Source organism: Columba livia, chromosome 4 (assembly GCF_036013475.1).
Source record: "Columba livia isolate bColLiv1 breed racing homer chromosome 4, bColLiv1.pat.W.v2, whole genome shotgun sequence".
In the NCBI taxonomy this organism is placed as follows: Eukaryota; Metazoa; Chordata; class Aves; order Columbiformes; family Columbidae; genus Columba; species Columba livia.
In genome coordinates, this window is record NC_088605.1 from 3,370,903 (window position 1) to 3,388,256 (window position 17,354).

General features: G+C 48.8%; 1 protein-coding gene across 6 annotated transcripts in view; it reads right to left on the reverse strand.

Moving 5' to 3' along the window:
* Positions 1–17,354, reverse strand: part of PTPRA (protein tyrosine phosphatase receptor type A) — a 130,125-nt gene that overhangs the window by 63,702 nt on the left and 49,069 nt on the right. For 4 of the 6 annotated variants that reach the window (XM_065060213.1, XM_065060215.1, XM_065060218.1 and 1 more), the window contains one exon: positions 3,794–3,864. The exons of the other annotated variants lie outside the window; for them this stretch is intronic. In XM_065060213.1, coding sequence (XP_064916285.1) covers positions 3,794–3,826 — 33 coding nt within the window. In that variant the 5' untranslated portion in view covers positions 3,827–3,864. The remainder of the gene's footprint in view (positions 1–3,793; positions 3,865–17,354) is intronic. 6 annotated transcript variants of the gene reach the window in all.

Consider the following 17,354-nt stretch of genomic DNA (forward strand, 5'->3'; position numbering starts at 1 on the left):
AGTGTTGGTGCTGCTGCGGGCTCCGTCCCCTGCAGAGCGGGCAGGGGAGGCTGCACGGAGGCACCAGGAGCCGCAGAGGCTGGATCCTGCACCCTCTCTCTTATGGGTCGCTCTTCAAACAATCACATTGGTGCCATAGTCTGGTATTCTCGCTGAGCACACGTAGCTGTGAGCAAACTGCAGGAAAAGCGAAGAGGAGGTGATGCCTTATGACCCATCCCAGTCATGCAATGGTTCACCTTGGTGGCTTTTGCATCAGGTGGTGACCAAGCCAAGAGATGCATGTGCCCCCACTCGGAAGATAAGGAGGAAAATTGTTGCCCCTGAGGGTGGTGAGAGCCTGGCCCAGGTTGCTCCTATGATTCTGTGATTCTAAGATATGAGGTTTTAGTACTCAGCCTCTCAACAAAGCACGTCCCTCCGCTCAGCACTGCCCCGGTATCGATGTGACCGTCACCTCCAGGCCCGGATGGTCTTTCTGCCCCTTGCAGTGCGTCCCTGTGAGCCAGCACTAACCCCCAACCACACACACACCATAACACACTCACAACCCCACTGGAGCCAGGACACACACACAGCCCAACCAGTATGTGCATCAGCTGACGGTTAATTATTAATGAGCACATCTGGCGATGATTTGCATCCACGAACACAGTTGTCTCGACACAATGTCGTGTCTCCACCACATCACACATCTCGCTCCTGTTGCCTTCAACACAAACCAGTGCTCTCCCAACTCAGGACCATTCACACGAATGGTGGGACCCACCAGTCTCACTGCTCACACCTACACCTCTTTATTTCAGGAAACGAAGAAATTCTCCTCCTCGTCCTCCTCTATCAAAACCAACTTCTGAGAAAATAAGTACAATACACAAAGTATTTTAGATGAACATCCCAATGTATTTTCTTTGGCCTTTTCTACTGTCTACAAAAAGAAAATAAAGGCTTGCAAGCAAATTATTTAATGTTATGAGATTTAGTGAAGTTTTAAGTGAAGATGACAGGTTTAATATCCATGTAAATTTTTGAGTAAAATCAAAAGCCTGCCTTCTACCTGGCTTTAAGTTACCCAAACTTCAAGCGATTCTTTCAGCGCTCTTCCTATTCCTACGAGACCATAATTTTAAATATTAGATAATTTTGAGTCTGCAGCTGGAAGGTTTCTTCCAAACATCAGCTTCTTGCTTTTTGCAGACAGACTGATGACACTGTAGCTAATTTGCTTAATTAGTGATTTACAGAAAGATCTCTCTACGAGAACGGGAAACCCTTCAAATGAAATGCCTTAAGTGCAGAATCAAGAGACCATCCGTAATGACTGTTTATTCACATATTTGATGTATTTTTTGGGCGACACTGTTTCAATCAGCAGCTCCTGTGATCGACCCTAAATACAAACTGAACTCTGCAAGTGTAGTTGTCCTGAGTTTTTCATAACGGGAGGATGATTTAATGAAATATAACACGGGAAAGTGCAGAGTATTGCATCTGAGTAGGAACAACCCCAGGTTCCAGTATAAGTTGGGGAATGACCTATTAGAGAGCAACATAGGGGAAAGGGACCTGGGGGTCCTGGGGACAGCAGGGTGACCATGAGCCAGCACTGGGCCCTTGTGGCCAGGAAGCCAATGGTACCTGGGGTGGGTTAGAAGGGGGTGGTCAGTAGGTCAGAGAGGTTCTCCTGCCCCTCTGCTCTGCCCTGGGGAGACCACACCTGGAATATTGTGTCCAGCTGTGGCCCCTCAGTTCCAGCAGGACAGGGAACTGCTGGAGAGAGTCCAGCGCAGCCACCAAGATGCTGAAGGGAGTGGAGCATCTCCCGTGTGAGGAAAGGCTGAGGGAGCTGGGGCTCTGGAGCTGGACAAGAGGACACTGAGGGGTGACCTCAGTCATGTTTACAGATATATAAAGGGTGAGTGTCAGGAAGATGGAGCCAGGCTCTTTTGGGTGACAACCAGTGATAGGACAAGGGGCAATGGGTTCAAACTGGAACACAGGAGGTTCCACTTAAACTTGAGAAGAAACATCTTCCTGGTGAGGGTGGCAGAGCCTGGCCCAGGCTGCCCAGGGAGGTTGTGGAGTCTCCTTCTGTGCAGACATTCCAACCCGCCTGGACACCTTCCTGTGTAACCTCATCTGGGTGTTCCTGCTCCATGGGGGGATTGCACTGGATGAGCTTTACAGGTCCCTTCCAATCCCTCACATTCTGTGATTCCGTGATGTTGCTTTTGAAAAAATCACGCTGCGATGGGAAGGGAAGAGGTCAGCACATAAAATAAACACACACACATCCTGACGCCATCGTGCAGCCCAGAATGAGTTTCCCCCTTGATTTCAGCGGTTTTGTTCCCATTATTCCCTTTCCTTCCCCCAAGCGCTTGGCTTTTGCTGACCGCCCCATCCAGGCACACAAATCCTCGTTCTAGCGGGCGCTGCGGTTCCGTGGAGCACGGGGGGAGTTTGCACAGCTGTTCATTTTGTAAGAAACAATAATTCATGCAAATCCCCGCTCCGAGCAAATTCCACAGTAGCGCATCTTATCGCAAGCCAGACAAAAAGTACAAATACATTTGAGATCTGTAAGCCTGTGTTGAAGGAATTTGCTCTTGTTACAGCTTGAATTTCCTCCTCTCCCTCCGACGACTCAGCCAATAAACCATCCACCGACACCGAACGCCAACCAAACCCCTAATTCCACACGTGCTAATAAGAAGTGTAAATAATTGCGATATAAAGCAAAGTATGATAGACAAAACACACCCCACGTTCACCAGTGATATTTCATACACCTTTATAGTCCGAATAAATGCAAGAAGAAAATCCTGTCGGTAACGTTGCTCTCACCAAACATCTCCCCAGGCTCCAAAGCATCCAGCTTTACAATATTTTGGGTATCAGTGGGAACTCAGAGGCAGCTTTACCACCTTTTCCAGCTCGTAAATCAGAATGTTATGAGTGTGTCGAATGGAAATGTGTAGGGTCCTCTTGCCCGAGTAAAGTCAGGTTGGCTTTTTAAGCTTTTTTGACTGCAAGGGGAAAGATCAGTTCACATTTAGGAGTCGATACGGTGCCTATGGTGAGGATCTTTCCTCCAGCAAGAGGAGGCAGAGACCAGCGGTGACCCCGATGATGCTTCTGAGCGCAACAATTGCAGCAGAAACGACCCAGCAAGGTGAGAATCCAGATGTTAACGTATCATAAAAACTACTTATAAATACATTTAACTCCACACACATTGCACTTCATTTTCCAAGCTTGGCCAATAGCTTAGTGCTTTTAATATCAGGGATTTTCCTCCGTTTCATTAATCAAGAATTGAGCGCTGTCTTGCCACATTTGGAGACAGCCCAGCTTTCCACAGAAACTCCAGATGATTAAAATAAACGAATAAAACATATTTTTAGTGTGGTGTTGTGTTTTTTTTTTGAGGTGGCAAGTTAGAACCTGAATTCCAACCCAACCGCTCCGTTTCAGCAGAACAAAAAAATCCCTGTGCTTGAGTGCTCTCAAATAAGAGTCACGGCCCTTCCACCTCCGCACCAACAGAGACCTTTTTATCCTTTGGGGGAGGAAGTCGGAATTTTTCCACTTAGTTGCGTTCCCAGGTAGTTCTTAAATAAGATTTCCCTTCCCCCTGTGTTTAAAGGGACACTAGAACACAACAAGTTGCTGCCTTGGCCGTGCTGCCGTCGCTGTGAACCGAACCCTCAAATGCCACCAGCGAGCGCAGTTTTATTTCAAGGAGAGGACAAACGCCAAGATGCCAAAATTAACAAACGCTTCTTCCTACCTTAATGATCATAAGTGAATCGTCCACCTGCATGTCATTAGGAGCCCATAAAGGTTCTTGAGTGCTGCCCCCTGCAAACAAAGCAAAAGAAGCTTTTAAAACCAAAGAGCGAAAATTCAGCAACATCTTCGGAAAACAGTATTTTTACTTATTTTCCGCTTCGTTTTGCCCGTACGCAAAATGCAGCTTTTCCTTATTGCTCAAGCTAGAGACAAGCTTGAAAAAATGACCATAATTTTTAAGCACAGAAGGCAAAATCATGGGAGTTTCCAGGGTTGAAATTGCTCTTTGGGGCAGAGGCGGCAGCAGGTGATTGCGGGTCCGGATAAGGAGACTCTTGCTGTTCACTCCATACGGGCACCGCTGGTCAGAGTAGAGTAAAACTGAAGTAAAGCAACGCAAAGTTTAGGAGGGTCCACAGAAGTAAGTAATTTTTACTACTGTGAAGGTATCATATTAACCTTGAGCTCCTACAAATGTGTATTTACCCCGACACAAGTGATTGGGGTACTGGAAAAAGGGTATTTTTACTTTTTGTACCCCGAGGGAAGCGGATAGGAAGCCACATGGTGGTCACCAGGACTTCTGGTGTCCCCGTAGCACTGAGCCGGCCACCAGCAGATTTCCCCAAGCCCAAATCTCTCTGGATACAGATTCTGGCTGTAGGATAAGCTCAGTCCTAAAGTGACCGGGCTGGAGCTTGTCCCTGGGATTCAGGTGACCCGTGGTGACATTTCTGATGTCCTCACACCTCTGCACAAAACACCTTCCTCCCCACTAGCTCTCAGATGTGGGTTCCTCGCTCCACCAGCAAAATCGCATCACAGGGGCCTGCGGTTTACTCACAAAGTTGAGACTGTTCCTGGCTGATCCCCATTTTTACACAACAAGCCAAATCGCTCCCGCTCTGGATTTTTCACCCCCATCAGCTCCGAGGCAGCAGCAGCTCCTCGCAGAACCAACCCCTCCCTCCACTAATCCCGTCTCCTCCAAAGGATGAAATTGGAAACCTGAGGCACTTCTAGATGTAGAACGGAATCTATTTAAGCAAATTAATATTTCTTTCCCCTCGCCATCTCTTCTCCCGAGCCGTGGGCAGGATGCGACCCAGCCATCTGCCAAGCGGCTGCGGAGTTCAGACGTGATCCCCGGGTGATCCACTCGCCGCTTTTCATCCTACTCAAGTGTTGACGCGAGCGCTTCTTCAATCAGACAAGTCTCGGCACTTCAATCAGATGGGCGCGCGAGGCTGATTTCTACCTCCACGGAGAAGAAAAAGGCGCATTTAGTCGAGTGTGAGAGAAGCAGGAGCTTCAAAGCACCGAGACCTGGAGATCGCGCTGGCTCTGAAGTCCGTCAGAAATTGCTGCTTAACCCGAGCAGCCCACCTCAGCTTCCATTTTATGAGAAGTTGAGAGAGAGCAGATTAAAAAGACATTGGATGTGGTGGGAGGAGGAGAGCTGGGCTACTTTACCAATATTTCTTTTTAAAGAGAACTGGGTTGAGGCGTCTGCTTTCTCTTTCTTGTCTCTAGCTCAAAGGGAGCAAACCATAGATGTGCCAAACCCACTGGTCACAGAATCACGGAATCCCAGAATGTCAGGGGTTGGAAGGGCCCTGGAAAGCTCATCCAGTGCAATCCCCCCATGGAGCAGGAACACCCAGATGAGGTTACACAGGAAGGTGTCCAGGCGGGTTGGAATGTCTGCACAGAAGGAGACTCCACAACCTCCCTGGGCAGCCTGGGCCAGGCTCTGGCACCCTCACCATGAAGAAGGTTCTTCTCATATTTAAGTGGAACCTCCTGTGTTCCAGTTTGAACCCATTGCCCCTTGTCCTACCATTGGTTGTCACTGAGAAGAGCCTGGCTCCATCCTCCTGACACTCACCCTTTCCATATTGATCCCCAGGAATGAGTCCCCCCTCAGTGTCCTCTTGTCCAGCTCCAGAGCCCCAGCTCCCTCAGCCTTTCCTCACACGGGAGATGCTCCACTCCCTTCAGCATCTTGGTGGCTGCGCTGGACTCTCTCCAGCAGTTCCCTGTCCTGCTGGAACTGAGGGGCCACAACTGGACACAATATTCCAGATCCACCTGCATTTTCTTTCTTATGACCCAGTATTTCCCAATACCTCCCAGCAACGCTGCTGGCCCGGGGCAGAGCAGTCTGGGGGCTTCAGAAATGCAGTTCAGCCTCCTCCCCGTGCGATGGGGATGAGGTCCCTTCAGCCTTCAGTTAGCTACATGTGTTTAAAATAAAGGGGGGAATTTTACGGGACCACATTGGTGTAAGCAAAGAATCATGGAATTATAGAATTGTTTTGGTTGGAAGAGACCCTCAGGATCATCGAGTCCGACACGTCGATATTTTCACGGGCAATTTATTCCTCCGTTCACCAAGCCGCAACCTCAGACAGTGCCAAGAAGCTCAAGGGAAGGTGGAAGACTTTGCATTTGCCTCTGGTTTTATAAAGCATTGACGGAACGAAGAACTCCCCTTTTCTGCCCTTATTAGCATCATCTGAGAGTTAAAAGGGAATCAGCAATGAGGGTGAGTTTTCACAAAGCTTGGAGCAAGACAAATGCACTGTGTGCAGGGACAACAACAGCGTCTTGCTGAAGGAAAAGAAGTACGCTGGGAGACAATGAAAAAAAGCAAATGCAAAGGCAGAATGAAAACAAAAGAGCTTGTGAAAGCTTATAAAAGTCAACGCAACACGTTTCAATGGGGTTTAGGGCAGGCTGTGTGATCAGATGGCTGTAAAAACAGATCAGAAAAGGAGAGTAATTCATGATGCACGACTTGCGGTGACTCACAAAGCTCATTCCTCCTGACAGGTAGGGAGCGCGGGCAGGCAGGCGCTCGAGTCGCTCAGGTACGTAAGAGCAGAAACATTTGATGATGTACATACCTACGGGGATATCTCACCTCCACAGCTGTTCTTAGAAATCAGTCACACAGCCCACGTGGACAGGAAAACCCATCGCCAAAGGGCAAACGTGTGACAGAACTGAAAGGAGGTGGCGTGTGCCACATTGGGTCACTCGTCTGCCGTGTCCCGACCCCGCCGGGCCGCAACGTGACACCGCTGTGATCCGCTTGCCAGATAATCCTCCAAAAATGCGGGGTCCCGAGGGTCCGGTGCAGCAGCTGACTGTGGTAAGTGGTGGCTGCAGCCCACCGGCCACCAGAATACTATCATTACTATTTCTAATTAGTATTTGTATGTGTTCGTTGTATATGTCTCACTTAAAGCAATTTAACCAGGTAAATGTTATACACTGTTACAGAACATCAACAGTGAGGAAAGCACGTTGGCTATAGGATGGAGCTTCTATTCTCTATGACCAAAATTCAGTTTTCTAAGACCAGCAGCGTTGGGAATAGAAGCGTAGAACCACTTTGGTTGAAAAAGACCCTCAAGATCATCGAGTCCAAGCGTTCCCCCACCCCTGGCACTGCCCCATGTCCTGAGAACCTCATGTCCGTCTGTCCAGCCCTCCAGGGATGGTGACTCCAGCACTGCCCTGGGCAGCCTGTTCCAATGCCCCACAGCCCTTTGGGGAAGAAATTGTTCCCAGATCCAACCTCAACCTCCCCTGGCGCAACTTGAGGCCGTTTCCTCTGCTCCTGGCGCTTGTTCCTGGGGAGCAGAGCCCGACCCCCCTGGCTCCAAGCTCCTTTCAGGCAGTTCAGAGATCAGAAGGTCTCCCCTCAGCTCCTGTTCTCCAGCTGAACCCCCCAGGTCCCTCAGCCGCTCCATCACACTTGTGCTCCAGCCCCTCACCAGCTCCGTTCCCTTCTCTCAACTCGCTCCAGCACCTCAAGGCCTTTCTTGGGGTGAGGGGCCCAAACCCAACACTGGCCTGATCCAGGAGCTTATGGACAATATTGTAACACTAAAGCACTTTGGTTCATAACTGCAGTTATGAAAGAGCCCTTGGGACTCAATGGCCAAACATCTTCCAGTCCAATGCTGTGCTAAAAGATTAGACACTCCTTTGCAAACCACAAGAACCGGTGAAGGGAAAGGTCTACCATGTGCTCTCGTATTTAAGATTCACGAGATAAAGCGGTTTTATCAGTAAGAAGTCAGGTGAATCGGTTGTGTTTGTGGGTTTTTTCAGAGCTGCATGCTCACAAGTTCACCCACAAGCTCCATCCCCTGAAGACGAACTGTTCTGAGGGATGATCCATCAACTGGCACAGCGCAGGTGAATCCCAGGAGTTCAACCACGCTCGTGCCTCAACAAACAACAGAAGCAGCTTATCTCACAGAGCAAAACTGCAGGTCGACTGCTGGCTCCCCATCATCAAACTGGAAAACGCCGCGGGCGGTGAGGTGGGAGTGAAGAGCTCCGATAAATTCAGTGGTGTCCTGACACCTCGGCTGCGGTCAGAGCCTTATAATGAGCTATACAGAACCATAGGATGTTCCCTCCCTGAAAATATAATTACATCTGCAAACCACACCAACAGAAAGATGGATGGGATCAGGAGAAATGTCCCACTCCTTGGTGCTCCTCTCACAAAACAGCTCAAGCAGAAGGTCGGTGACCACACAGGTAGTAGAGCCCAAACCGAATTTCACAGCCTTGGTACCATGTTTTACCCACCAAACCTTTGCGGTCAGATTGTGTCTCTTTTCAAAGCAAAAATTCACACCGACGTCATGGGAACGAACATTGTGGTGGACATGACAGACCTACAGACATCCAGGCCAAGAACTTCACTCAAGTCAAACATTTCTATGCGGGATCATCCCACTCCCTATGAACAATTTTATGGTGTAACACCATTTATTTTATAAAAATGAGGAACACACGCTGACAAACTAGAGGTTGGTTTTGGAAGAACCCCGTTGAGAAAGTGCTTGGGGAATGACCACGCTAGGTGGGACTTCAGACAACATCAGCGGGTTTGTTAGTCAAGAATGTTAATGGTATAAAACGTTACATGCAAAAATGTCCGAGATCTGGGGCTGGAAAATGTGGCCTGCAGTTACAGGCCTCCTTCATCTCTCATTAAAATAATTAGAATAAAAGAAAGGCAGGTATTAGTTGGCTAGACAGTCCCAAATCCGTCCGCCTGCGTAATCCACCTGAAAGCCGAGTGTACCAAGGCGAATTAAAGCCGCCTTAATCCACGCAAATCTCGGTGCAGGAATCTTTTATTCTCTTACCTCCTGCCGCGAGTTCAGTCCTGCCCCGCACCCCGTGGGGCTGCCAGAGCCGCGGCGGCGAAACGACACAAAAACTCCGTATTTTAGTAACATGGAGAATAGATTTTGGACTTTCCGCACATTTTGACAGTAGATGCAGGTTTATGCTTCCGTGGTTGCCTTGAGACTGGAGCCTGTTCCTCCTGTGCATGGTTTAATCATATGGAGCATCTTTGTGATGAGGAGAGACTGAGAGAGCTGGGGCTGTTCAGCCTGGAGAAGAGAAGCTGAGAGGGGATCTTATCAATGCTGATCAGTATCTCAGGGTGGGTGTCAAGAGGATGGACCAGACTCTGTTCAGTGGTGCCCAGTGACAGGGTGAGGGGCAATGGGCACAGACTGAAACACAGGAGGTTCCATCTGAACATGAGGAGAAACTCTTTTCCCATGAGGTGCCAGAGCCTGGCCCAGGCTGCCCAGAGAGGTTGTGGAGTCTCCTTCTCTGAGACATTCAAACCCGCCTGGACACGACCCTGTGTGATCTGCTCTGGTGACCCTGCGTGAGCAGGTGGGTTGGACTGGATGACCTCCAGAGGTCCCTTCAACCCCAACCGCCCTGGGATTCTGTATCAAAATACATAAATTAGGGCAATTTGCACATAAATCAGGCAGCGTCATTATGCTGATTGGGATGGTATGATTGTGCTGAGCGTGTTTGCAATCTGCCACAATCCTCTGGGAAAGCACGGGGACCGAGCTGATGCATCTGAAAAGGCTGGAGCTCCTCTGGCATCCCCTGCAGCAGGTACGGCTGCACGGTGACCCAAACCAAATCTAAATAATGGAGAAGAAAGGCTGAGACTTGCTTCGTCTGAAATGCTGGTCTGTTTTCTTAGATAACCCCCAAAATAACTCTCCTTCCTAAACATCATTGCACTTTATCCCTTCCAATCTACACTTGAATTGCAACAGAGTTCAGGATGCTTGCTGGGATACAATCCCAGAACCCCAGACTGGTTGGGGTTGAAGGGACCTCTGGAGATCATCCAGTCCAACCCACCTGCTCACGCAGGGTCACCAGAGCAGATCACACAGGGTCGTGTCCAGGCGGGTTTGAATGTCTCAGAGAAGGAGACTCCACAGCCTCTCTGGGCAGCCTGGGCCAGGCTCTGCCACCTCACAGGAGAGAAGTTTCTCCTCATGTTCAGATGGAACCTCCTGTGCTTCAGTCTGTGCCCGTTGCTCCTCATCCTGTCATTGGGCACCACTGAACAGAGTCTGGTCCATCCTCTTGCCATGGGTGCTTGAGATATTTCTAAACATTGATAAGATCCCCTTTCAGCTTCTCTTCTCCAGGCTGAACAGCCCCAGCTCTCTCAGTCTCTCCTCATAAGAAAGATGCTCCAGATCCTTCAGCATCTTTTTAGCCACCACTGGACTCCCTCCAGTAATTCCTTGTTCTTCTTAAACTGGGGAGCCCAGAACTGGACACAGTTAACAGAACCAAAGAATCATTTTGGTTGGAAGATCAAGATCATGGAGTCCAACCATAACCCAGCCCTGGCACTGCCCCATGTCCTGAGAACCTCATGTCCGTCTGTCCAGCCCTCCAGGGATGGTGACTCCAGCACTGCCCTGGGCAGCCTGTTCCAATGCCCCACAGCCCTTTGGGGAAGAAATTGTTCCCGAGCCCGGATGGGGAAAGTATTTTTACGGCTGCTCAGCAGACGCACACTGACATCATGTTAAAGTCCTTGGCCAACTTCTTAGCCTTGATGACTTCCCTCTTGAGTTTTCAGAGCGCTTCACTAGATGTTATATCTTGTAATGAGACGCAATATTATTTTCTTTTTAAAAAAACGTATTTATTTTAGAAGCATAATTGGCTTCTCCGGCCGGCCGATGCCTGCAAAGCGCTCTGCCGAGCTGTGGAAAAGGCGCTGCTGCTTCTTGTGCCGTGGAAAGATCCTTTGTTAATAAGAGTTTGAACTGAAAACTCAGGAGGGATGTGATGTGGTTTTGTTTTTGCTGTTCTGCTGGGTCCCCAGGAGAGAGGAGGCTGCAGAGGGATGGGACGGGACGGGCTCTTTGCTCCTCATCTCAAATTCCTGCTGGCACTTTTGGAATAGATTCATCCCCTCTGTCACCATCCCTTGTTTTTCTTCAAGGTTGGATGCTTGTGGGAACAAAAAAAAAACACCCAAAAAGCCCAAAATTACGCTGAGCACTGTGGTTTTAAAGGTAGGTGGAGGGAAACAGCTTTATAATCTTGTTCCCTGGGGCGGGGAGAGCCCTGGGTCAGGGGCTGTGGGGCATTGGAACAGGCTGCCCAGGGCAGTGCTGGAGTCACCAGCCCTGGAGGGTTGGACAGACGGACATGAGGTTCTCAGGACATGGGGCAGTGCCAGGGGTTGGTTAGTGGGTGGACTCGATGATCTTGAGGGGCTTTTCCAGCTGAAATGATTCTATGATTCTGTCACATGGGCTTGTCACCCCACGCTGGAACACAGCACAGCCCACCTGCTCTCCTGATAAAAACCCCCAAAATCCCAAGGTAAAGGTTCATTCTCCTGTGATTGCTGGCAGCTTGTTATAGAATTGTGGAATCACAGAATCATTTTGGTTGGAAAAGACTTTCAAGATCATCGAGTCCAACCATTCCCCCAGCCCTGGCACTGCCCCATGTCCCTGAGAACCTCATGTCCGTCTGTCCAGCCCTCCAGGGATGGTGACTCCACCACTGCCCTGGGCAGCCTGTTCCAATGCCCCACAGCCCTTTGGGGAAGAAATTGTTCCCCACATCCAACCTCAACCTCCCCTGGCGCAACTTGAGGCCGTTTCCTCTGCTCCTGGCGCTTGTTCCTGGGGAGCAGAGCCCGACCCCCCTGGCTCCAAGCTCCTTTCAGGCAGTTCAGAGATCAGAAGGTCTCCCCTCAGCTCCTGTTCTCCAGCTGAACCCCCAGGTCCCTCTGCCGCTCCCATCACACTTGTGCTCCAGCCCCTCACCAGCCCCATTGCCCACAGACCATCCCTGCTTTCCTTTCAAAACTGGTCCCTAATTTAGCTGCCAAATGGGATCATTATGATGAAAAATCCTACCTGTGGGACTAGAGCTGTCTCAAATCAGAGGGAATTTGAGCTCAATTCGTTCTCCAGGAACCAGCCGGGAGTTTTTCCTCTGACAGACGCGCTGGCACTTTGCCTGGCTACAAAACACACAGCAGAAGAGCACCAAGCTCTAACCTACCGCTAAAAGCGTTAAAGGAAAAAATCAGCTTTGGGCAAACCATCTGGTAACACTCACTGCGCCACAGGTGAGAGCAAATACAAGACGCTCTGTACAGCACAAAGTCAAAATAATCAACTTTCATAGAATAACGCTGCTTAAATACCAAACCAGCCCAGGCGCAGGTGTCCCGGTGAAAGGTTTTCAATGCGTTCGACCTCAGCGTTCCTGAATTTTTGCATTTCTCTGCTGCTTTGACCTTATAAATATGAAGAGGTGGGTTTTACAGCAGCACCCAGAAGCTGCCCGGCTGCAGCACGGGGTCACGTCACATCCCACACACCTGAAAATACTCCAGAATCCTGCGGAGGTACCTGGGGGATCAAAGCCACAAACCCTGTTTCCAAATAGACACAGTGAGCACCCCAAACTCAACCCACGGCAAAGGAAACGGATCCAAATGAGTTAGTGCAGGAAAAGGGAAAACGAGGGTGAAAGGGTGAAAATATTAAATGGGCACGGAAATGTGGGAATTGGGGGATGCTCCATAATGAGCAAGAATGGGTGGCAAAACTGAGCCAAAGGAATTAGCAAAGCATAGAGCAAAAAAACCCATGGGTGGCTGGGTCGTGGGGTTTTTTCGCCTCTTCTTTAAGCAGAATCCCCCATGAGTAGTTCAGCAGTGAAAGGAAACTCATCTCTCGCTCCCCAAGAAGTCATATGGATACTGGCAGGGGCAGCATCAGTGCCTTAGCATCCATTAATCCCCAATTTCTTCTGAACACCCAATCCCTTGGCACAGCTGGTGCTTTACAAACCACCTTTTGGTGATAATTAGTTGAAGTCTGTCACCAGCAGATTGGTTTGGGATTGCAACTAAACCAAAGATATAGCAAAACGGTTTTGCCTGAAGACTCTCCGCAATGAATTAGTTAAAACAACGGAAAATACAAAATAGGAGCTGGCGGCACCGTCACTTTGAACTGTAATTCCTGTAATCCAAGCCCGGCGAACAATTCCCAGTCTGAAAACGGGACAGCATCGTTATCTCCTTTATTGTAACAAAAAATAATAATTAAAAAACCCAGCCTATTTACTTTACCTATTTACTTTACCTATTTACTTTACCTATTTACTTTACCTAGTTACCACCATGTAGGCAACGAACGCCGACAGCTCTTGCAGTCCTGCCTGTCGATGTTTCTCTTTTCATCCCAGCAAAAAGCACGTCAGAGCTAAACGGGCAATTAAGTGCAATAAAAGCATCTGGTTGATGCCCTGACAACTGAACAAGCCGGCAGTTTTCAGCAGGTAAAGCTTTTCTATGCTTCTAATTTTATGGTGGGACTTGATCTTAAAGGTGTTTTCCGACCTAATACGAAGTTAATTTAGTTTTGGTGTTAGTGGTTCTGTACATTCTCACTAATAGATCTAACCTCCACTCATCTGTACTAAACCACCCTAGGATTTCCATCCCCCAAAAGAATTTATTAAAGACCAAAAAACTAATCAGTTTGCCTGTAGCCGTATTAATTAGACTTGTTCCACCCTGAATTAAAACAGCGCGGACACCAAACCCTGCCTAATCGCGTGAGCCCAGCCTAACGCACACATTACGTGAAAGGGTTTTGTTTGAAGGGTTTTGCTCGCCAACACACACCTGATCAAAGCCCAGCAACGTCGCACCCAGAGATAAACCAGCCGGCTCCAGATCTTCAAAACCCCCTTTTGCATCCTAAAAGTGGCGGGGGGAAAACAAATACGTAAAGAAAACACGTTGTGCGCAATGAGACCATTTCCCTTGGCAATTTCTTCTGGTTTCTCTTCCTTGCCGTAGCTGCGTGGAAATTGTTTCCTCGTGTTTTCCACCCAGCGGTGCCTGTTGATCTTCTGCTGTGCTTGCAAAATGTTCTTAACACCACCAGGAGATGCAAAGAGATGGGGTGAAGCTGTTTGAAAAGTGGCCTCTACAAACCAAAGTGATATTGTTGGAGAAAACCAGGTGTGTAGAGGTGGCCACCGACTCCAAGAGTCACGTCCCGGGAAGCCGGTGGTTGCAAAATGGTACGCGAGAGGTGTTCATCAGCGATGATTTGATAGTCAAATGTTGGTATGTGGGTTGATATGGATATAAGGAGATGCATAAACAAGCTGTGACCCTACCTGGACACCTCCTGGATGTCAGAGCTGCCGAACACATCGGACGCAGGACAACGTGCAGCCCAATCGCTGAGGTTTCATTTCTAGCCCAGCAAAACATTTGCACTCTTTTTATTCTTCTTCTGATTTCCTTAGTGAATAAACACACTTATGAAGAGGGGAAAAGCCCCATTTGCACAACTCGGTCATCCCCTGCGCAGCCTGGGGCATCCTGTATATTTTGGGAGTGAATGAAGGCAGCAAGGTGGTATTTGTGCTTCCCCAAGGGTTTTGGAGAAAAAATCCCACATCCCCATGATGCTGTTGGCTTGTCAGACCTCAAATTTAGGAATTCCTATGTCTGACCAAGGCAACAAGGAGCTGTTTTTATGGGAGATCCACATGATGCAGCTTGTGTGGGGTCGGGCAGCAGTTTTGGTGTGATTTCTGTGCACGCAGGTGGTGGAGCTGGGGCAGGGACACCGAGAGACCCATCGGGAAACAACCCAAGAAAGAAGCTCCAGCCGGATTTCTAAAAACGGTTCTAGCACGGGACAGCAATAGGATGTTCTCCATTCCTCCAAATAGATCAGTTTTTGGGTTTCAGATAGAAATACGACACTGTTGTAGCCAGAATATTGTGCTTTTCTCCTCCGGGTCACGAGAGCTACAGCAAGTCATGGTGTTCAGAAAGCAACAACTTTATGTCCGTTGTTAACGCTTGGATTTCCCAGCACCTTTTTGGGGGGGTTCACGGTTGATATAATACAACAGCCCTGGCTTCTTTCCAAGGGCTGGTCGTCAGCATCGCAAGATCTTTTATCAGTGCTGATTGGGACACCTTGTTACACACCTCTGAGGAACCTCAACCCAGCCCAGCTGAACATCAACCGAAACCTCAGCGGACAACAGAGCAGAATAGGGTTTTAATAAAAGTGAAGGCTGAACATGGGGGGAAAAATAAGCCACAACAGCAGAGACTGAAGGAAAAAGGGTTTTCACTTCTGGCACTGGCACCACATCACTTCAGTGCGGTCCTGGAAGAGTTTCACCTTCAGGCTTGGCCATCCGGCTCTGAGCTCAGATTCGTTGTCAAACAAAGTCTGTGAATAAATCCACTCAGTTACACAGAGTGGATTTATTATGACCATCACCTTTTTTCTTTTTCTTGTGTTTATTTGGATATTAGGAAAAAATTCTTCCCCAAAGGGCTGTTGGGCATTGGAACAGGTTGCCCAGGGCAGTGCTGGAGTCACCAGCCCTGGAGGGGTTGAAAAGGCACTTAGACGAGGTTCTCAGGAACACGGTTTAGTGTTAGATTAAGTTATGCTTGGACTTGATGATCCTGAGTGTCTCTTCCAACCAAAATGATTCTATGATTCTATTTATAAATGGTTTGAAACAACACACCCCCACATAGGACAGGGGTTGCCCCAGCAGTAACTCCAAAAAGGGAAAGGACCGACCCTTTGCGCAATACAAAATGAAGCTTTTGTTTCTTGTGGATTGTTAAACACTTTGCACCGAAAAATCTTGTAGTTTCAGGCTGGATGAAATTCAGAGTTTTGACTGAAACACCCCCAAACTTCACTGAAGTCCATGGGGACTCAGTGGACCTAAGGATGGGGAGCATTAGGGCACAAATCTTCACGTGCATCAGGTTTGAAAGCATTAAGCATCTTGCTAGGGAGGTTATCACATTACAAAGGGGCTATAGGGCAGATTTCTGGAGATGCAGCTCTGGAGGAGCCACCTCCTGGTCCACACCACCCAAATTCCCCCAAATAGTCAAAGACTCAGGACCTGTTATATTTTTCTGCAAGAGTTTTCGGATGTTTCTGTCGGACGGACACAGCGGACAGCAGGACAAACCTGCGGGACTCATCATGCTGGTGGCAGGGTCCCTGTGAGGAGTCCCACCACGGGAATTTTGTAACCTTTGAACATATTGGAGATGGAAACTGGAGCCAAAAGTCATGGACGAGACCTCCTCATGGATGGAAAACCTTGGAGCGAGCTATGGCGCCAGATGTTGCGTGCAGCTGTGCGGCTTCACTTCATCGCAGTGATCTGAGTCTTCAGAACGCGAGAAGACTCGACTTTCTTCAGGCCTTTCTGGTTTATTTCCTTAGCAGAGACCCTGCTCCGGCAGTCAAATAAGGCGTTTGGTTCTCTGGAAGTCCTCTCTGTACCACCATTATTTTTTGTTTAAAAATACAAAACACTGCTTTAAATGATGGAGGTTTTTTGTATTTAAAACCACACATTTTCAGTTCAAATTTGCTCAAGTCCTTCGCCCAAACAAAAAAAAGCCTCCAACCAGGACTGCAGCTCACGCAGATATCACCTTCCCACCTTAGCTACCGTGATTTGTTTGATATGATTCATTACCTAAAAGCTTTAGAAAAACTGATTAGCAGTGAAGGTGCCAGGTCCTCAGCCCCACACCAGCCCTCTCAGCATTAATATTGCAGACACGGGAACCTGGTGCAGATAAACTTGGAAGTGTCTAAGTTGTAAGTTGGAAGATTGGCAGCAGCTCCATCAAGTGCTGGAGCAGATACGGCTTCAGGCAGCTGGTGCAGCTCTTGGCATCGCACCCACCGGGCTGGGATCACAGAACAGTTTGGGTTGAAGGGACAGTCAAAGCTCCCCCAGTGCCCCCCCTGCCATGAGCAGGGACATCTTCACCAGCTCAGGTTGCTCAGAGCCCCGTCCAGCCTGGCCTGGGATGTCTCCAGGGATGGTTCATCCACCACCTCTCTGGCCAACCTGGGCCAGGCTCTCACCACCCTCACACCCAACAATTTCTTCCTCATGTCCAGCCTGAATCTCCCTCTTTTAGTTTAAAACCATCACCCCTTGTCCTATCACAACAGGCCCTGCTCAAAAGTCTGTCCCCATCTTTCTTATTGTCCCCTTTTAAGTCCAGAAAGGCCACAATAAGGTCTCCTCAGAGCTTCCCTTCTCCAGCTGAACACCCCAGCTCCCTCAGCCTGTCCCCTAGCAGAGCTGTTCCAGCCTTGGGTCACCTT